Genomic DNA, 22251 nt, shown 5'->3' with positions numbered 1-22251 from the left:
TTACACTTAAATCCGTTAATTTCTGGAGTTTGCAGTGTAGATTAGTGTTTCCCAAACTTTTTGAGACCCAAAAGAGACATTTTATGTCTCCCGGGACCCAAAAATAGCCGATCTACAAGGTCAGTCGCTATGCGACCTGTTGTAATAAATCTTTTGAAAAAATAATAATTAAAAACAACATGTAGGGAACAAAAAAAGTGATATGTACTCACGGCCCATAAAAACGGGACCCATTTTGTGGTGTAAATAAAATGCCCTGTTACCGCCCGCCTCTCTGAGCATTAATAACACTAATAATAGTGTTTTCCAGAGATTTACAAGCCAAGCTACATCCTGACCTCATAAAGGTAATCATTCCCAAGGGTCAGCCCTGTAATTCCAGCGTTCACAGCCAGGTCATGGTGTCTAGCTGGTCAACCATTGCTGGGCTTTCCCTTTGATGTTATCTGTCCTCCTATAGGCTGATGAGGACCTTTGGTTACGGGCCAAGCAATAGGAGGAGAGAGAGGGAACACGAAAAGGAGTGACATTTGATTGACCTCATGAAATCTAGATGGCGTTTTCTTGTGTTCCCACCACAACTCACCGTTCTCTGACTGCCACCAGGTCTTAAGGCGGTTGGGACCAAACGAGGTGACAACATTCTTAATCCGGTGGCCACTGCTCTGGTTCATGCGTTCGTCTATGCTGTCCCGGGAGTCGCACATAAAGCATTTCTTTTCCTCCTGGAGAACGAGGGGGGGGGGGGGGGGGGGGGGGGAGAGGAAGAGAAAAGAGAAGAAGTATTGTCAAGAGAAATTCCTCTGATGCCGCGCTGATTTCTTCCAATGAATGGAAGACGAGGAGATAAGGATTGGACTTTGAAGAGCTCATTCATGGACATGTTGAGGAGGCACTTCTGACAGTACCAGTAACTTTTAAATGAAACACATTGTATTCTCCCTGGTCTACACAGAACATATATTTAACTCAAATAGGGTCCATTTTTACACACCCTTGAGTTAAATTAACCCTCAGGATTAGTTGGTTAGTTCTACCAGGGTAGTCTAATCTGGAGCAGACAATGGATGATTCATTTGGCCACCGTGTGTGTGTGTGTGTGTGTGTGTGTGTGTGTGTGTGTGTGTGTGTGTGTGTGTGTGTGTGTGTGTGTGTGTGTTGGGGGGGGTTAAACATTATTTATTTAAGGCTTCTTTAAAAAATACTTACATTCCTGTCAGGATAAGCAATTTTAAATGGGTTAGGGGGAAAATCCTCCATCAACGTGTTCTTCATTTCAGTGATAACGTTAGGTCAAATTACATTTTAAAATTAGAATGCTCAAGCCATGCTTCAATTCATACTGATTTAATTTGAGGCTCTGTCTACACAGATCAGACACAGAAAGGTCAGGACCAAAGCCTCTCTGCATTCCAGATCTTTACAGTGCATTATTGTGTTTTTGTATGAACGTATCTGATATATCTATTATAAGCAGATTAGGAACTGAATGTACTAAGAAAAACAACTAAGAAAATAATTTAGGGGGAACATTTTTACATCTGGATGCAATTTGTTTGAACTGTAAAAGGGAATTAATCAGAAGAGCCAACAGACTGTACGATAAAAGTCTTTTGAAGTTCAGCCCTTAAACCTCTTGAGACGTTTGACTCTGTAAGGACTAGTTAAACATTTCAGCAACCACTTCCATGTCTGTCTGGGCGAGAACAATAAACCCTGATATGTGGAAGATGTTGACAGACACAAATTCATTTCAAGAAAAGACTTCCAAAAAGTCTTTTGTTGGTCACCATCAACCTCAACCGTTCTTAATAGGGGTGCATTTTGCAGCAGAGGAAACAGTCTAGACAAGTCACAGAGGGTCCTGAAACTCAAGAACCATCCCTTCCTCCACTCTTGCTGCACACTCCTACACTGACAAAGCAGGGGTTCAAGGAAAGTTGGAATTATGTTTATTCATAAATTCCACCCCCAGTAAACATGAGCTGGACTATAAACCGTTCATTGAATGTAATAAAGTGAATGCCAAAATGCCCACAACAACATTACAACAAGAGGCAATTTAATTAGGGAACTATGATAATTTTTAAGTATTAGACATGGTTATCCTGGAACTTTTCTACAGAATTTTGACAGCACATGAGCTGCTGAAATAGATTAATATGGCGTAGGCCTAATTTTTCTATTCTGGACTGATTTGAGCCACTACACATGTTAAAATCTGATCTGAGGACACTTGTGCAATATAAACCTTAGATAGTACATTTCATTAGATTCAATGTAATGAAATGTACTCGCTAAGGTTTTTATTGTTTTAATTACACAGTTATTATTAAATTACGACCAGTCAAGTCAGACAAAAGCCTCCTTTGTTGGAAAAACATAGCCTACAAAACAGTTCTTCTGCTAGAAATAGAGAAGAAAGCAATGATTTGCTTGGACACTGCCAGCGGCACATTACCTGTAAGTGGCTGACAATACAGAAGGGCTCTGGCTGGTGGACTCCACATGTTGAGGTGCTGTGGAGCTGGTGGGCTCTGCCGATCAGGAGGTCTCCGGTGGCCGGGTAGCAGCTGCCCTTTGTGCACTGACCCGGGTCTTCCTGCGCCAAAACCAAAGACCACCCCACCGCTGCAAGAGAGGAGGCATTTCATTCATACAACATTTCATACTTTTCCTCCACCAAGTTATAACAGAAGTAGCAGTGGTGGAATAAGTACTCACATTTGTTGCTTAAGTAAAAGTATCAATCCTGCAATATAGAAATAATCTGTTGCAAGTAAAAGTCAGGATATAAACATTTACTTGAGTAAAAGTATTGGCATTAAAATGTACTTGAAGTACCAAAAGTAAAAGTACTCATTATGCAGAATGTCCTATTTCTCAAGTGTTCAAAATGTATACAAATCCTTTGAAAATAGTAGATCTACAAGCTCACAACCGTCGCAAAGTGAGCTTGTAGATCTGCCATTTTCAAATAGCCAAAGTATATGGGGATAAAGTGGTTAGTGCATTATGCATATTTTGTAGGCCTAATAATAATAATACAAATCTACAAGGTAACTAGTAACTAAAGTTTTCAAATAATTGTAGTGGAGTAAAAGTACAATATTTGCCTCGAAGTAAAAGTACTGAAAACTGGAAATACTCCAAAGTAAAAAACACCTCAAAATTGTACTTCAGTAGGCAACAGTAGCCTACTTGAGTAAATGTACTTAGTTGAAAAGTGGAGGCATTTCATTCATACAACGTTTCCCCCTCCAAGTTACAAGTAGCTTAGTTAAGCATATTCTACATGAATTCAACTGTATTTAGCTTTAGAAGTTTTTCATTGAGCATATGGTCAAACGTTTTTGTTCTGTCCCCAACTTAAGGTTCAATCAAAGTAAAGACAATACCAGAACATCTGTCCTCTCATGTGGGCCAAACACCATTCATTCACACAACCATGTTGTTTGATTTAAATCAACTAGACCATACCCGGTCGGCGCAGCGCATCCGTGGGGGGATATGCGCACATGATCTGGCAACCCGGGAGGCAGTTTGTCCCATAGCTGGGCAGCCGCAGCTATGGGACGACATTCTTTGACACAAAAACGCTAATAAGAAGCTGGGATTTGATTAAATTGAAAAACGGGCTTCACAGTTGCGTTCAGATTGTAATGGTCAATGGCTGTGTGCAAAATCAGAGCAATTGGTCCAGCCAGTGAGGAGAACCGGGTATCTTCACTCACTCACGTACCACTACAGAGGTTACTAGAATTATAGTAGGATGTCACATGAATGCATTCTCCAAGACTGTTAACAAGAACAATATGTTGTATTGCGACATATTATAATGTAGGATCAGATCCAAGAAAGCCCCAAGCATTTTTTTATAATTAAGTAAAATAGAAAAACCACAGTGATATCACTGTTTCCCAACCAGTGGGTCGGGGCCCATCTTTGGGTCGCGGACCAATTCCTACATAGTATTTCAAACGAAAAAAAGTTTAAACCAAAATAATCACAACTTTTCATCAACTAAAACAATTCCAACATTTCAAGTATTCCAAATGTTATGAAATGAAAAAATCTAACCCTTTCCGTAAATATTTTTTTTTAAGTTTAAGATGTGAAAATAGCAGATCTACATGCTCACAACAGCATGATGTGATGCATTGTGAGCTTTAGATCTGCTATTTTCACTAGTTTGAGTCCCGGGAAAACATCTAATTTCTATTTTAGGTCTTGAATCTTGAGCAAAAAAAAGTTTGGGAACCATGTACAGTTAAAATGCAAACAATACAAATACAATTAAACAATTTCAATATCCATATTAATCTATCTAACAGTCACATGGGAATGTAAAACTCTGTTAAAAAGTATAACCAAACAGAAACTTACATAGCAGGGCGGCTATTAGAAGTGTTGACATGTTTGTTGTAATGTATGTATCCTCCTTCTCCTCCGTGCGTTACCGTTACCGTTAGGTCTACTGGGCACTGGCAGCTCCCTCTGTCTGTCTGTCCGTCTGTCTGTCCCACGACACTCACTCAGTCACCATACAGACACACTGATGCCGATGAGCGCAGCTCTCTTCTGTCTTCTCCAGTTGTTAAGCATGCACACCAGTGTTGCCATGTCCACTTGTTATAAGCGATTTTGGGCTTCCTTTTCTGTAAAAGTTATATTTGTAAAATTTTGGTAGCCTACTTTGTGTTTTTTGGGGCTTGTTTCTTAAAGTGTACTTGCTTATTTTAGGCTTGCTTCCCAAGAGAAAAAAGTATTATATAAACCAGTGGTTCTCTAATATTTTCATGATAATGTTTTGTGCCACTGTGTTGTTAGAATGTAAAAAAAAAAAAAAAAAAAAAAAAAAAATCGGAATAGGCCACATTTTTTATGCCAAGGCTTTTTGAAAATAGCAGATCTACAAAGCTTGTAGATCTAGTCGCTTTTTGGGGCTTATTTTCATATACCTGGTTGCTTGTTTCTCTCCCAAAACCTGGCAACGCTGATGCGCACATTCTTGCGCGCCCCCCTCCCCCCAACGCAAGATCAACTTAAATTTCTCTTGGGAAAGTTTCCCCCCCGACATGGCAACATCAGTCAAGAGTCAATGAAATCAATCTAATCTACTACACCAAAATGATTGCAATTGATTCATTTAGCCACTCACTCACTATTGATATGATAAAGATGTATCTACACACACAGACTGTAGTTCAATCACAATGAGATTTAAAAAGAATAGAGGTCAGTGTGTGACTGTGGTTGTACCAACCCCCCACACCTCTCCCTACATGAAACAAAAGACATTCCACCCTGAACCAGGGGGGGGGGGGGGGGGGGGTAGGGGGGGAGACCCCCCCTCCTTGTCCCAAGGCTCAGGTAAACTCAGAAAAAAAAAAAAACAGGGGAGGGAATGCCTGCAAAGCCCTACTAATTTGCAATACTCTGGTCAAATTTGGTAAAGGCAGGCTGCATGTTCCACAGTGAATTTTCCCTTCACCTTAAAGAGGGAACCATGGCATGCCCTGTTATTGAAGTCAATCAATTCCAAATTGCAGTGCTGTTTTCCTGTGCATGTGTTTGTAATGACAGATCAGCTTCAAAGACTGAACTTACACCTACATCATAGAACTGTGATGTGTGTGTTGTGTGTGTGTGTGTGTGTGTGTGTGTGTGTGTGTGTGTGTGTGTGTGTGTGTGTGTGTGTGTGTGTGTGTGTGTGTGTGTGTGTGTGTGTGTGTGTTGCAATAAGGGCGGAGGTCCTAACTTAATTATCTCAGTAAAACCACAGAGGGGGACTCTGAAGACTTGAACTAAAAAGATCTAAAATGATTCAGATCTGTGCACAGCCATGTGTGTACAGTTTAAACTACATCACATACAGCTGACAACTGTATAACCGTTGTAATTTATACTAATACATTTACTACTCTAACTTTAAAACAACAATGCTGAATTGTTGTTTACACACAACAAACCCCACAAGCATTTTCATGCAAGCTCTGACATGAACCCTTTCAAATAAAGCTGCAGTACGTAATCTGACTCCTCCTAATCCAATGACCCACAATCAAGCCTAATAATCAGTGACATGCAGATTACCTTTCCCCCCACGTAGGTGAGGCTAAAGTCACGTCTGGAGGGCAGGGTGGGAATTTCACCCCCTCCCTATGAAGAAGTCACATTCTTGGGTATTCAGTTGACAAAATGTTGTGAGGTTATAGAGATGGAAATCACCATGCTGGTCAACCGTTGTCCACCATAATTTGACCTTTACCAGTGGTTGTCTAGTCTCATGCAGCCAGATGATAATGCAAGGTTTTCAAACTTTTTTGAAAACCAATGGGCAAGTTAAAATCTCAAGGCACACCTGTATTCATTCATTTTGACTGATGATGTGGATCTACAAGTTCACCATGTGCTGTGATGCGCTGTGAGCTTGTTTAGCTTCTATTTTTGCTATTTGTTTTTTTAGAATGATGTGAAAATAAATATATATATATAAATCCCAAAATAGAGATGTCAGGTTCAAAGTTGCTGAAGGTATTTTTAGGGTACAAAATTTGCCTCTGTATTGGGAAATGAGTCCACATAAAGTACTGATGTAGTAAATGAATAATAACATTTTGTATAGTTGTATATTGCCATAATAATTTGGTTTCACAAAATGCCCAAGGCACACCTGGACATCTAACCACTGCACTAGAACCATCTAACATCTGATGTTCTTGTGAGTCCAATGGATGCATCTTCACATACATGTTTAGCATGGAGATCCACATTGAGTATTTGAATGGATGTGTGAATGTTGGCTCCGTTTAGCTCAGTGGGCCATTAAGGCACTGACGCATACAAGGATAATTTACATTCAGGCTAGGAATAAATGAGTCTCCACTCTCTGTGGCCAATACATGGTCCGCTAAAATGGTTCAACTTGACCAGCAAAAGGACATCCCTGGATGTCATTAAGAGCTCATCTTCATTTGAGGGCCGGATGTACACTCATACTGAAATTGTTCCATATCAAACAAAAGAGGCTCAGCTTGTAGCTGTGGTATGTTTTGTTCCCAGTGGAGCAACCATGCATCTCACCATTAGCAGCTAAATGGAAAGTCCATTAAGCAGTGTCTGTGTGTTTCCACAGCTATTGAGGCAGTGAACTGGAAAACAATAGCACATGCAGTGGAATTAGACAGGGTACTTTCCTCAGGCTAAAAGTTTTTTTAGCAAAGGTGGGATTTATGATGTAAGACACATTATGAGGGGAAATGTTTCAAAAGTTATTTGTAAAAACACACATTTGACAGAATTTATGATGATAGATGGAAGCCTTTAGGTAATTTCTGAGTTACATCAAAGTACAATGAGAGTACAATGTTATTTACAGTACACTTCACACCCAGGAGTGATATGAACGGCCAGGAGAACATTCCAAGCCCATCAGGGGACCCATTCCAAGATCTTATTACATCCACTTCTATGATAACTTTAACCTTTTGCTTAAAGGGGCAAAAACAAGTTCATCACACAGCCTAATGTCAAAATAATACAATTTAATATTAAATATTGCATACTTTAGAAATGTTGAAGTATGATGGCTGAAGCCTGAAAGAAAGCCACTTGAATGTTATAAAGTAACAATCTGTAGCCTGTTAAAACATTTATAAAGTTGGGCATGAAAGTAGACTGCAGTGGCTGCAACACTGAGGAAAGTGTATGGTTAACACATGCCCCCTTGTGGTAACACTGAAAGATTACAGTCTGGATTATAGGACAATCAAAGGGATATTGGTTTAGAACAAAGAGCTAGGAAAGATAAATACATATCATTAATTATAACCCTGTCCAATATCAAATAAGAATAGAATGTGCCCCTGGAAGCAAAAACTACCCAGCATGCCAAACGGGGGTAAATAAATTAAAAAAAACTTCTCAATGTTATATGCCTCTTTTACATAAAAAAATCTTCTCTGGGATGGTTTTGCAATATTGAATACTCCAAAAGCTTATATTTGGTATAGTATGGAATAACTTAGCATGACTGGCAATTATTTCATTAATTACTAATTTTCCTGAATTCCCTACATTTGTTCCAGACACATTATCGGAAAATGCTGACTAGAATATCACAATCAATATTGTGAATATAAAACATATTTTCTCATATTTGTCAGCCACGTCATAATTTCCTCTGACAAACATACCATTAGAAACTGCAGCAAGTTCAAGAGCTCAATGTGTGTAGAGTGAGTTTCTAACTCTACACACATAGAGCGTAGCCTTCTGCACGCTTGGCAATCTCCTTCCGCAGGGATTCCACCTCCAGCAACATCATCTCAATTTGATTTACAAAGTCTTCTTTCTTCTTGAGTAAGTCTTGGATCTGTTTTTCCAAATCTGGTAAACAAGACAAAGGGGGAAAGTACTCCATAAAATTGCCATTCTACCTTTGAAGAATTTTGAAAGATTTAGAAAATGTTTGCCTATTGACATGCTCAAATAGGGACACCAGGTCTTGTCTGTGGTTAAAGGGATATTTCACTTTCAAAAAAGCTTTTGGTCATTTTATCGTCTACTCAGGCTTTTGTGAGCCCCCAAACAGTTTTTAAGTTGCTTCATTCAGTATTTAGACATTTGATATTCATTTTATCAGACACGCCCCCTTCCTATACAAACCCATTATAACTTCAAACTCCATTTTTAACATGTTAGATTCATCAAAAACACCCGTCCTTGGTTCTGGTGACTCACCCTGCCCTCCTAATACACAAGGAGGCTGTGTTTTTTCGATATTTTTTTTCATTTATTTTTAATATTTATTTTGGAAAATGAAAAAATGTAATACAATCAAAAAATTTAATTAAATATATGAAAAAAGTAAGTGGGGAGCTCACAAAAGCCTGAGTAGATGATAAAATGACCCAAAGTTTTTTTTAAAGTGAAATATCCCTTTAAGTCTGTCTGTGGGCTTTATAAACACACAAAAAGTATTAATAAGAGCTTGTGACTAATTATCGGATCCATTGGAGCAGACGCTCTCCATTTCCTGAAAAGTAACTGTTTTGGACATACAAGGTTTCCACCTGACAGCTACAATATTACTACCACTAAAAGTAATAATAATAACAATAGCTCAAAGCTTTTGAGATGTCTACCTTCAATCTTTTTAAGTTTATCCTCCACTTGTTTCTTTAATTTCTCTGCCTCCATCGTTATATTCTTCAAGCGTTCAGTGGCCTCATCCTGAAGGGTCTGATTGCCATTTTTCTCCTTCAAAATATCGAGCAGGCTCGTCACATTTTCAAGTTCCTGTTGGAATGAGATATCAAACATAAGCTGAATACTCAACGGTATCGACAAGAAATGATTTTCAAGCTTACAGTAGCTTGTCATTGTCATTCAGTAGGTGCCGCCACCATACTATAGAGCAGTGGTTCTCAACCAGTGGTCCGGGGACCACCAGTGGTCCTTGAGGGGGTTCCAGGTGGTCCCCAGCTAGATGATGGAGTTGGTAACCAAATGGAACCTTATAGATCTTTAACTCTTGAGAGTGTAAAATGAAACCAAATGGACCCGTAAGGGTCCATTAATGCAGATGTTTAAATTATTGTTAAACATCTGCATTACTTAATTAAACAACTGTGATTCTGATCAACGTTTGCCTGTTATCTCTCCTATGGTAATACCAGCATGGAATTGTGGACAAAATCCCATCCAACGATAACAAAATATTCAAAGTTTTGGGTCTGAGAGTAAAAATCTCAAATGGTGGTCCGTGGCTCAAATGCCGAATAAATTATGGACCTTCATATGAAAAGGGTTGAAAACCACTGCTATAGTTTGGCTATACTTGTCGGTCGTGAGTTGTGAGCTGAAAATAATCATTAATTATCATGATTATCATTATACAGAGACAAAAACGGTGTATTTGAAAGGGAGAATGAGAGTGTGTGCGTTGCTTACGGTCTGGACGTCTGTAGCGTTAGCTAACGCTGCATCAGCAACCTCTTTGGCCTCCTTGGCCTGCTCTCGATTCATCTCCGTCTTGTTCTTCAGAGCTTCAATCTCATCCAGCAAAGTCTTAGGTCGGCTGCTGTTCAGCTTGTTGTCAATGTCATCAAGCGTCTCCTTAATCTATGGGACAGAATGGATGGAATTAACCCAAAACATAAAAATACAACAAAAACATCTTTAAGATATTTAAACCCAGGGGTAGAAAAATGGTTTCGGAGCTATCACAAAGCAGTTAAAAGTAATAATGATTCATGGGGCCCTCAGTCTACATGTAGGCTCACAGTACTAATATAATACTGTATGTATTCATGGGGCCCAGGATTCCTGGTAATGGCCCTAGGTGGATGGATGTCTGGATGCATGGATGCAGGGTTTGATTTGTAAAAAGAAAAACACTTACTAAGCCCTGCTTTGTCGAATGACAAATAACATAGGCCTAATAAATAGCATTGTTGACACATTTGCCCAAAATAGGGACACTAGGGTTGATGTGGTTACATTTTCCAAAAGGAAATGCATGTATTCAGTCTGACCAAAAGCAGGGGTAAAACATCCCCACTGGCCATAAAAATGAATGACAAGAGGGGGGAATATCAAAAACAGAGGAATTGAACCGTGGCTAGATGGATGGACGAACGGACGGACAACAGACAGACAGACAGACAGACAGACAGACAGACAGACAGACAGACAGACAGACAGACAGACAGACAGACAGAAGTAAGGAAGGATGGATTGATATGTCATATGAGTGTAAAGATATCAGTGTCAAAATAAGGTGGGATGACACTGAAATAATTAAGTTTGAAAAATTAGACAACCAGATGAAAATAGAGACAAAGTGCTGAAATGATGCAATTACTTCATTGATTTGATCCTTCGCCATGTCAATGTTGTTACTGGCATCCTCCAGATCGTTGTTGGCTTCGTCCTGGATTCGCTCCGCATCGTAGATAGTGTTCCTGATCTCGGTCACATCAATGTCTTTGGTCCTGTTCCTAAAAAGCAAGTCAGCAACACATGACTTCAGTATTAAATTCACATTTGTTTCACGGACACAAGCTCAACCACGCCATATCATTCCAACACCTCCTAAATTCCTACTTCCTACCACTTTGGTAGAGGTTTGAGTTGTGTATTTACCTTGCCATGATGTAACTCCAAAGGTAGACAAGAAATCAAAAATATTTGCGCCATTGATTAGAAATTGATAATTCAAAATATGCTCCTCATTGACTTACATTGTATGGTAAAACAGCTCTCAAAATCACTCTTTTAGCACATAAACAAAGCTGATTCAGACAATGTAGAACATCACCAAACCCAATACTGTTTATTATTTTTTATAAAAATGTCAACTTCCTGCTGATTTTACTATTTGAAGATCTGGATCCGGATCTGCGGGGAAAAAAAACAGTACTGGGTTTTGTGATCTTCTATATTGTCTGAATCAACTTTGTTGCGTTCGTTTTATGTGCTAAAAGAGTGACTTTGAGAGCTGTTTTACCATGCAATGTAAGTCAATGAGGAGCATATTTTGAATTATCAATTTACAATCAATGGAGCAATTATTTTCTATTTCTTGTACACCTTTGGAGTTACATCATGGCAAGGTAACTACACAACCCAAACCTCTACCAAAGTGGTCTTGCCCTTTAAGAACACACTTGCCCTTTAAGAACACATAACACAAGATTCATCACAGAGATTCATAATCTCATTCATATTCTCATATTCATATTATTTGCATTCTGTGTGCATGTGCTCATGACACAAACAGCAGTTTAAATTAATGCACTTCCAATGTGTAAGGACCTTAAACATAAATGTTTTTGCGGGGTGACACCTTAGGAAACATTGTCAACAGAATCATTATTACTTGAGATCCAGAGCTTTCTTCTTCAGGTCTTTGGCAACCTCGGCCTGTTCTTCCAGGCTCTTCAGGTCCACTTTGAAGTCGGTGGCGTTAGCCATCAGGTCTCTGATGGTGTTGATCATTGAACGGATCTTGTCTGGGGAGCTCGGCAGCTGGATGGCCAGCACGGCTTTGGCCATCATCTCAATGTCCTCCGGTGGCACCATCTCATCTGGTTTTTAAATAAGATGCTAGTAATAAGTGACTGGGTCAATTGACTGTTAAAAAGTTTTGTTTGTATTCTAAGTTCTAACACTCATTAAGGGAAATAATTGTTAGTTGAAAAATGTTAAATAATGGATAAACAGTGCAGCAAAATGGTCAATTTCTTCAAAACAATTTCCTTTTTCTTCAAGACACTGATTATGTCAGCAATGCATACGAGATTACGAGTGCGATGCAATGATGAGATGAGACACATTCATTAGTCAATTAAACCCTATATACTTAGTTGACTGGGGTCCCCCTGGGGTCTATACTCGGTTCTCTCCTTTTTTCCCTCTACACAATATCTCTCACAATGCAATGCGGCACGTTGTGAGCTTGTAGATCTGCAATTTTCGTAGAATGTTAGCCCATGACATGCCCAGAAAAGGGGCACTAGGGTTCATGTGGTTAAGGAGAGAGATTGCTCAGTTATGTCTGAGGCATTACTTTCACTAAAGTACAGGGTAAACCCTTGCGCCCTTCTTTGACCTTTGTACAGGGTTGACTGCATAAAGGTAAACTTTCAAAAACATAAAGGTAAACTGGCAGAAAAAGACTTGCTCACTGTATAAACTATTAAGGAAGATTCCTTAGACAGAGACTAAGAAAATAGTATTTATTTTATTTTAACATGCTCATAAAGTGCACTGTGCTCAAAGTGAGGGGTGCAAAAAAAGGCAAACGTTTCGGTCCTGGGACCTTCATCAATGCTATATGACATATTTTTCTGCCAGTATTACTTTTACTAGACATCTTCCAAACAATCAGAATTGAGTTTTCTTCCAGGCCATGATACTGCTTAAGTATTCATTAAGTGTCCCAAGTCCCTGTAAAATAATGAGTACACAAGTGCATGACCAAATACCAACATCATGATTGAAATGCGTATGATACAAACCCATCAGGTAGTCCTTGACACGTTTGATTAGCTCCTTGGTTTCATTCTTCTCTCTCTCAAACTTGTCCTTCTTGTCATTAATCCTGTCTTGAAGTTTGTCCGCAAGGTCCTTTGTGTCCAGAGCCATTTGTTTGGCATCGCTAATCTGAAAGACAAGAAAGTAGAGAGCTGGCAAGAAAAATCTACTTGCGTTGGCTCACTAGATCTTTGTGTGTGTGTGTGTGTGTGTGTGTGTGTGTGTGTGTGTGTGTGTGTGTGTGTGTGTGTGTGTGTGTGTGTGTGTGTGTGTGTGTGTGTGTGTGTGTGTGCGTGCGTGCGTGCGTGCGTGCGTGCGTGCGTGCGTGGATTCTACTTCTGCAATCGATTTTGCAAACACCTGCCTTATTCTTGGAGTCCTTAAGTTTGTTTAGGAGATCACTAATACCATCCTCCACTTTCTTTGCAGTCTCTGTAGCATTAAGGCTTGTAGGGAGGATTCCTTCACAGGTCGGACCGCCGCATATTCTATTATTTCCCCAGAAGGTCCGACACAGGGCACCCCCACATTTTGACTTGGAACATTCCTCATGGCTTGGTGCTCCGCAGATCTAGATGTGAAGAATTGAAAAGTGTTCTCAACAGTGCAGTAAAATAAATCCATGCCTCTCCTCCTCATCTCATGACCATGGTTGTACGACGCATAAGATGCGAACGTGAGTGCTTGTGTTGCAGGATGCTGCGATAATAGTGTAAATGTGCACAGTGAGTCTTCCCTAGAGCAGTATTTTTCAAAGTGGGTGCCGCCAACTGGTATGAATGAATAAATACATTTTAGCTTGTAGACAATTTATTTTAACTATTTACTTTTTAAAAGTCATTTCGCAATTGGGAGGCCGCAACCATAGGCTATGGCTATTTGGGGGTACTTGGCATGTAATTCCATTACAGTCAATTAAGTAATCCTACTATAAATGCCTGTCTGTCCGCAAATCCCCATATATGGAGTACCATGATGTCATCAATACGTCATAGTACCGCGTCATAGACTCCATATTTGGGCATGTCTGACACAGAACTCCATATATGGGCATAAAAGGGACACAGATAGACAGATACAGAAATCTTCATATATGGCATAAAAGGGACACAGACAGACAAATGGGTACAACGGGTACAACGGGCACACAACAGGTTTGCATAACCGGGTGGGGCATACATTTCCAAGCATCGTTCCTGACTTGCATCGTTCCCGAGTAGGCCCGGTGCCCAACAGGCAAAAACAATCACTGTTCAGAGCAGGATGGTTCTACAACACACTCACCTTTTCATTGAGATGTTTCACACTCAGGCCTTGGAGCTTCTCTTCCAGTTGACTGGAGTTCCCTCTTTTCCCGCAGGTGGCAAGCTTCTTCTTCACCTCCTGACGTAAGTCCATGGAATCCTCCAGGGCCTTGTTAGCATTCTTCACTTTCTTCTCATCTGCCATGAACTCTTTATGGAGCTTCTTTATCTCATCCATTAGCTCTAAAGGAAGCATGGACCATATGTGCTGTTTTTAGATCAAAGTATTTGGGAAGAACTTCAAAGAACACAACAGCAGTAATTCTAATTTTAGGCAGTGGTGGTACTTGTGGGATAATTTCAGTTCTAGTGCATGTTGTTGTCTCCAAACATATTTCCCTAAAAAAAGGCAATTTAAGTGGTGGTATTCCACAGTTCAGGAAATGTAAGAGTTACTACACATACAATAAGTAATGTTAGATTTCAAATGGCCAGACAACAAGGCAGCAAGTTTGATATACCTTCAATTTCGCCTTCATCAATGTCTGGTTCATCAATGGGCATGTCCCTCAATTTATCCAACAGCTTCTTGAACTCATTGCGAATGTTGTCGATGTCGTTGTCCAGGAGAGGCGAGGGGTCAATCATGATTAGATTGGGGTCAATGCTGTCTTTAAGCCTCCTGTGTGGGTAGAACCACTGAATGAAAATGACCTCTACTGTCATGGGTACATCACTTCTCACCATTTGATTTGGTTTATGATAACAATAATAACTAGAAAAAGTGCTCCTCGGAGCACAAGTCTCCGCCAGCAGACTTGTGTTGGGAATGTTGGGAATGTTCTAATTCTTATGTTCTAACTGTCCTATCCGTCCTGTCTGTATAAGTGTCCGATCCGTCCTGTCTGTATAAGTGTCCTATCCGTCCTGTCTGTATAAGTGTCCTATCCGTCCTGTCTGTATAAGTGTCCTATCCGTTCTGTCTATGTAAGTGTCCTATCCGTCCTGTCTGTGTAAGTGTCCTATCTGTCCTGTCTGTGTAAGTGTCCTATCCAATTGTTACAGTATATCCGCCATTTCTCAGCCATTTCGTGATTGTTCCTGTCTTACCTCACTTTGAAAGAGGCACAGACTCTTTCAAAGTGACACATGTATTTATAGGCCGTTATACGTCACTAGCCAATCAGATCACACTATTTCACCGTATTGTCAAGTGTCACGTGAGGCTCGACCAATGTTTGCTTGGCTGACGGAAAGTGAAAACAAACTCTCCTGGCGGAGACAACTAGACTAGAAAATGTGCTCCTCGGAGCACAGGTCTCCGCCAGTACTGTTCCTGATTAATCCTGTCTTAAGTGTTACTTGATTAATCCTGTCTTAAGTGTTACTCCGCCATTTCTCAGCCATTTCGTGATTACTCCTGTCTTACCTCACTTTGAAAGAGATTAAGACTCTTTCAAAGTGACACATCTATTTATATGCCGCTGATACGTCATGCGTCTCACTAGCCAATCAGAGCACACTCTTTCAACGTATTGTCACGTGTCACGTGAGGCTTGACCAATGTTAGCTTGGCCGAGGGGGGGGGGGGGGGGGGGGAAAGTGAAAACATAGTCTCCTGGCGGAGACAATAATAATCCTATTATAAATGCGCAAATTTCTTATTTATTTCACAATATCTGGCAACACTGGAAGTCAGAAGCGTCCATCTCATCCTTCATGTCCAAGGATTCGTTAGTGATGTCACATCACTGACAAATCCTTGGTATCTTTATGCCGTTCTACTTGCGTGTAGCATAGTAGCGACATAACTGTCGAATCCTTGGTATTGTGATCCTAGCCTTTCAACGGTGTTTGTTTACCGTCGCTCCACGCTGTATTTGGATTCTTTCACGCTTGCGCTTATGAAACACTAAACAGGATTATTATTTCATGTCAACATTCAAGTACAACTATCAGAAGATGTAACTCAAGTAAAGTAATGCGTCACTCTACAAATTTAACTAAAGTTTTCCACCTGTTCAAGGTTGGACCAAATCTTGGGGACACCCCTTGGGGCTGTCTTTGGAGCTGGTCTGACTGAGACGCGTCGAGACAACATGTAGTGCGGAAAAGAATGAGACCATACCGTCGTGACGTAAATAACGTCACAAGAAATTAGAAGATTACTAGATATCTAAAAACACAGATTATACAAAAAAAAAAAAAAAACAGGATCTTGTTTCTTGAGTCCTAAACTTCATTAAAATAAGATCTGGTTGCAAAATCGGCGAAATGTCCCTTTAAGACACCGGCAGTTGCATGAAACATACCCAATCTTCAGACACAACTTCTCCACATTGTCCATCTTTGGAAGGGACTTCCCAGTCAGGTTCACCATCCAATCCAGCTTATTGTGCGCCTCCTCCATCCGCCGCCACCGGTTCCTGTAGGCAGGTTCCACGTCGTCACCGTACCGAGGGATCAAAGTTTGCATCTTTTGAGCGGCACGCTGGACGTCAGTGACATTTCCCGCCCAGAGGGTGGAGCAGGGGTGGCAGGGGGCGCAGGCTGGAAACTCTGAGTCGTACCCTGGGGCACACTCATCACAGAAGATGCCCATCACACCGATGCGACAAAGACACTCGCCGGTTTCGGGATCGCAAGAAGGACGCTCGGTTCCTTCCAAGCTGCAGTCACAAGCTGGGAGTATGATGGAGACATAATAGTTACTAGGATGGCACTCAGAGAGATACACGCGCATGTCAGTGGACGAAGCCTGGCATATTGCAAAACTGCTCTGGGTGTGTGCGCATGCGTCCACATGTGTGTGTGTGAGAATTTATTTGTCTAAGAATGCCTCTTCACTGATTTCATTAGACATTGGTGGACATTAACCCATTGAGACCTGAAGCCGATTCTACATGTCTCCTAAATCTCAACAGTTTTCTGAAAAACGTATGTTTCTATATCAGTGGTGCTCAATCTTTTTCATGTCAAGGACCCCTAAAATTATATGTATTTGGCCGCGGACCCCCATCAAAATATGTTGTTCCAGGGACCCCCCAGTAGCAAAGATTTGAGTTAAAAATGTTCGCTTTAAAAATATATATTTTCAAAGATTTGCACACATTTTCATGATTTTTCAAAAATAGCAGATCTACAAGCTTGTAGCGCGGCACTCGGTGCCGCGCTATGAGCTTGTATATCTGCTATTTTTGAATAGCCCAAAGTGTAAAATAATGCTTTTTAGCTCAAATCTAAAAATGACACAATTCCAGATCTTAATGGGTTAATACAAATTAAATAATTGCAGAATAATTTGAAAAATATTTTAAAAATCAGGTCCTTTGCCGATGGCCAACCTGTGTGTGTTCAAGCTACTGTATGGCTGTTACACACACACACACACAGACAGCGCTACGTGCTCTGGTGTGCATGCTAGAGAACACAAGTGTGGCTTATGTAAGAATTAACAGTCATAACTTACATATACACTGCAGGTCAGGATTCCCAAAGTGATTTTCACCACATTCGTCACACTGTTTTCCTCCAAACTCTGGACGGCACTGACATTGTCCACTCACCTAAAGACATCAGTTTGACAATTTCTACTTGACAATTTCCAGTAAGACACTTATCCTTCAGTTCAATACAGGCTACAGTTTGGCTGGACTTGGTTTCTTTATACGCATGTTTTTTGAGCCTTAGCTGAAGCCCTTCGACAAACAGTAAAATAACCGATCTATAAGCCCAGAACATGTCGTATTGTGATTCGTTGTGAGCTTGTAGATCTGCTTTGTTTTTGCAGCAATGGTTTGAAAATGTTCGCTATTATATGTATTTTTGTACATATGACATCCCCAAAATAGGGATGTCAGGATTAATGTGGTAAACCTTGTCACATATGTTGTTGAGAGAGTTGGTAGGATCACAGTTGCAGGGCTGACACCCAGATGCCCCTGCGATGTTCCAGTATCCATCGTCACACTCATCACAGAGCACGCCCACGGCACCTGTCCTGCAGGGGCACTGTCCAGTCTGTGGGTCACAGAAACATGGGCTCCTCAAGGGGCACTGAGTGACCTCCGTACCGCGACGGTCACAGGAACACTCTGGTAAACGCACGCACGCACGCACGCACGCACGCACGCACGCACGCACGCACGCACGCACGCACGCACGCACGCACGCACGCACGCACACACACACACACACACACACACACACACACACACACACACACACACACACACACACACACACACACACACACACACACACTTTTACCTGTTGTACTATTTTCCCAATGGATACTTTTCATCCCCAGCAAGCACTACAAAGTACCATGAAAGCATATATGTTTTACTATTGGGTGCACCCTCTAGGTTAGAACTTAGGACTTAAAGGGCCATACTTGTGTCAGTACTATTCAGAGTTCAGACCCCTCATTTTTCACGTTTTATTAAGTTTCAGACTCATTTTAGAATGGATTAAATTCATGATAAGATGAATCTGTAACACAAAATGTGGAAAATGTGCACTGTATATGTCATTTTATTCACCGATTCCACCATATCATACAAAAACATAGACCATTTTCTCCTTCATTGCATTATTCTTGCAACCTTCCGTTCCAGAGATAATGGCCAAAACATCTTGAAAACGGCAATTTTCGCCGGTTTTCGGTCGATTTTTTGGGGGGTAATAGAGGAGGGGGGGGGGGAATCTCACCTGCCCTAAATATAACTCCTGGGAACGCCACTGCCATGCACTACCCATTGAGCTATAACAGCTGTCAGCTCCATGGTTAATTTTCTTTTCCACGGTAAAACAGAAACAAATTACTCTAATAACCTCTCTGAAAGCCTCAATAGTTCATTGGTTAATATTACCATTCTTGTCATCATCGTCCATACCTTTGCAGTCTTGAGCCAGAGCGTCACCATAATAGCCAGGCATGCAGTCCTGGCAGCGAGGTCCAGTGGTGTTGTGAAGGCAGCGCAGACACTCGCCGGTGTCGCCGTCACATGCACCTTGCTCCCCGGGATCTATGTTATTGTTGCAGGGACACTCCTCACAGCGGGCTCCCGGTACCGTCAGGTCGCCATAGAAACCAGTCACGCATTTGTCACAGCGGGTGTCTGAGAGGTGTACCAGAGGCGGAGAGAAGAAATCAGTGCTTCTGAAACATTATCATGTCAAGGAAAAGATAAGAGAGAGAGGTAAGAGATTTGTCAACATTCTTCGATTCACCGTGACACGTTGTGAGCTTATAGATCGGCTGTTTTCACATAGACAAATAATAAAATAGGGCTTAAGTGTTTAAACCAGGGGTCTTCAACTGGGAGTCCGGGACCCCTATGGGGTCCTCAGAGCTACTATAGGGGGTCCGCCAAATCTTTGTGGGATAGGATTTTGTTTTTTTTACATTAACCACTTGAACCCTTGAATTCCTTTTCTGAGGGGAACTTTTGCAAAAATAGCAGATCTAAAGCTGCTATTTTTGGCAAAGAGGTATAGGTGTAGAGGGAAAAAAGAGGTGGTAAAAATTGTATACAATGTAGAGGGGGGTCCCTGTTTCATCTCTCTCTCAACTAGGGGGTCCTTGGCCTGAAAACGTTGAAGACCCCTGGTTTAAACAGTTTTGAGAACTGTTTTGAGAACCCCACTTTTAGAACCACTGGTTTAAATGATGGTTCACAGGCCATCCTGTTAACAAGTGGTTCTCAAACATTTTCATGTCAAGGATCCCCAAATTGATATGTATTTGGCCGCGGACCCCCTTTTGAAAAGACTTTGTGCCAGGGCCCCCATAAGATTGGCGTTGTTCTTTCAATCAGATCCTGTCTACAAGCCCAGTTGTGAGCTCACTTGTGAGATTGTAGATCTGCTACTTTCAAATAGCTGAAGTATAAAATAGGGTTAAACTGATTTGAATTCCATATTAATAAATTGTGCTAGGGACCTTCTGGAACCCCCTCAAGGACCCCATGGCAGTCCCCGGACACCACTTTGAGAACCATTGCCGTACAATAAAAGGCCACAGGTTCAGTAGAGAGGATAGATGATTACCAGTGTGTCCGGGTAGGCAGTTGCAGGTCAGACTGGGTGATTCTAGGTTCTTGGTGCAAGAGCTGGCAAAGAATAGCCCACTGTTTTTTGTGTCTGGACACAGGCAAGGCTCACAAGGCTCCCTGGACTCTGGGTCACCATAGTAATTCTCCTCACACCTGGAAGCAAGGGTTTTGTAATAAGCTTCATTCATACTGACACATAATGATACAAGGATAACAGGACTTGACATGTACAGTGTGACATTGTGCATCATTACCCACACTGTTATGTTTCACACTTTTCATAATAGTGCAGTGGTTTCCAAGCTTTTCTGGATCAGGGCCCACTGGAAAATCTCTATGCGGTCCACCCATCTCTGACCACTTACCATGGCAGCCAAATTAGTGCATTCTCAGAGCATGTTTATTTGAACAATCAATGAAATTGAATCAGATTTTGATAAACATATTTTTCGGTATCACACAGATGAGACATCTTTCAAGGTTTTAAAAAATATATATCATGACATTTCTTTCATTAAAATCGTATGTTTTGCCAACGATTTGGGGCAATTGTCATTTCGCCCCCGGCCAACAGGTTGGGTGTGAAGAGAGTCAAAGATAGATGTATGCTCTATGCAGTGTCTTTTAGGTGTTATAAAGCATCATTTCATACTCTTTCTTAGCACATGACCGTGTTTATGTAACCAAATGTTAACAAAAACACAGGCAGTATCCTTAAATTGTACCTCTGACAGTTGGCCCCAGTGGAGTGCCCCCTACAGTTCAGACAGGCTCCGGTCTCCTGGTCGCACAGTTCGGACAGGCCGTTGCATTCACAGGGCCGACACAGAGGGAAGCCCCAGTACCCCGGCTGGCAGCTCTGACAGCGGCGGCCAGCAACCTCCCTCCGACATGGACACTGACCTCTGACCTGGTCACAAAGCTCCGACACAGAACCACGCGGGTCACAATCACATGCTGGACGGAGGAGAGCAAAAGAGCACACAGAAATAGATGTAACATTGACTTCAATGGAAGTTTTCTCGAACCCCTGGATACGTAACAAATTCTGTGACCTTTGTCTTACACTAATCCACATCATACCCACAATATTGAACATGTACAACGCTTTGAGTGCTAACAGCGGGGTGCAAACTATGGGTCGGGAGTTGGGACCCAAACTAGGTCACGGGACATATCTATTGGATCGCAGAATTGTGTAGAGCCACATTAAAATGGCTTTGTAATTAGTAATGAATAACGTAAAATATATATATAAATATTAATATATAAATATTCACTTTTAAACATAAGTATGCCACGTATGCTTTTAAACAGAATTTGTTAATAATCCTATGCTGTTTACTGGTATGATACCTGCATTTGTGTATGCACTTTTAAGAGCAGGTTCGTTTGTGCCTTGAAAAACGTAACGAAAATATTAGCTTGTCTGAAGAAGACCTCACATTATCCCTCTCTTTAGCTTATAATTATTAAAAACATGCTGTCGTCAGCAGTCAAACAACAATAATAGCCCTTTCATTATCATTAATGAATACTACAGATTTGGCTGGGTCACAACAAGCACGGATCAATATTTACACCCCTGCTCTGAGACCATTTGATATCTTAGCTTTCATATACGTACGGGTAAATAGCAGATATAACTGTACTAATAGGCATGGAGCATATTAGAGGTCATGGTAACATACGTTTGCAGCCATCGGGTCCAAAGCCATAGGTCAGTGGGGCACAGGTGTCGCAGCATCTGCCAATCACATTGGGCTTACACTCACACAAACCCCCAAATTTACTACAGGACAGCCCAATGGAGCCCTGGACGTTACACCTGCAAGCTGAGAATACAGAAACTCACTTAAGCACAATACTAAAACAACGACAAAACACATAGTCAGTATTAGTCA

At 41.1% G+C, this 22251-nt stretch overlaps 2 protein-coding genes across 3 annotated transcripts in view; both read right to left on the bottom strand.

The window, feature by feature from the left end:
- lamb1a (laminin, beta 1a) overlaps positions 1–4535 on the bottom strand; it is a 38607-nt gene extending 34072 nt beyond the window's left edge. The window contains exons 1-3 of the mRNA XM_084059723.1: positions 4387–4535; positions 2462–2631; positions 587–725 (exon numbers count right to left, since the gene is read on the bottom strand). Coding sequence (XP_083915849.1) covers positions 587–725; positions 2462–2631; positions 4387–4417 — 340 coding nt within the window. The 5' untranslated portion in view covers positions 4418–4535. The remainder of the gene's footprint in view (positions 1–586; positions 726–2461; positions 2632–4386) is intronic.
- A 2997-nt stretch (positions 4536–7532) lies between these two features.
- lamb4 (laminin, beta 4) overlaps positions 7533–22251 on the bottom strand; it is a 38206-nt gene continuing 23487 nt past the window's right edge. For both annotated transcript variants that reach the window (XM_084059851.1, XM_084059852.1), the window contains exons 22-37: positions 22039–22182; positions 21073–21304; positions 20343–20500; positions 19187–19411; positions 18165–18382; positions 17758–17854; positions 16601–16970; positions 14810–14970; positions 14329–14531; positions 13409–13615; positions 13029–13173; positions 11888–12095; positions 10871–11006; positions 9958–10128; positions 9150–9303; positions 7533–8391 (exon numbers count right to left, since the gene is read on the bottom strand). In XM_084059851.1, coding sequence (XP_083915977.1) covers positions 8255–8391; positions 9150–9303; positions 9958–10128; positions 10871–11006; positions 11888–12095; positions 13029–13173; positions 13409–13615; positions 14329–14531; positions 14810–14970; positions 16601–16970; positions 17758–17854; positions 18165–18382; positions 19187–19411; positions 20343–20500; positions 21073–21304; positions 22039–22182 — 2966 coding nt within the window. In that variant the 3' untranslated portion in view covers positions 7533–8254. The remainder of the gene's footprint in view (positions 8392–9149; positions 9304–9957; positions 10129–10870; positions 11007–11887; positions 12096–13028; positions 13174–13408; positions 13616–14328; positions 14532–14809; positions 14971–16600; positions 16971–17757; positions 17855–18164; positions 18383–19186; positions 19412–20342; positions 20501–21072; positions 21305–22038; positions 22183–22251) is intronic.

The sequence above is a fragment of the Gymnoscopelus microlampas genome, assembly GCF_963454915.1.
Source record: "Gymnoscopelus microlampas genome assembly, chromosome: 6".
Lineage (NCBI taxonomy): Eukaryota > Metazoa > Chordata > Actinopteri > Myctophiformes > Myctophidae > Gymnoscopelus > Gymnoscopelus microlampas.
This window is presented reverse-complemented; position numbering and strand designations above follow the sequence as displayed.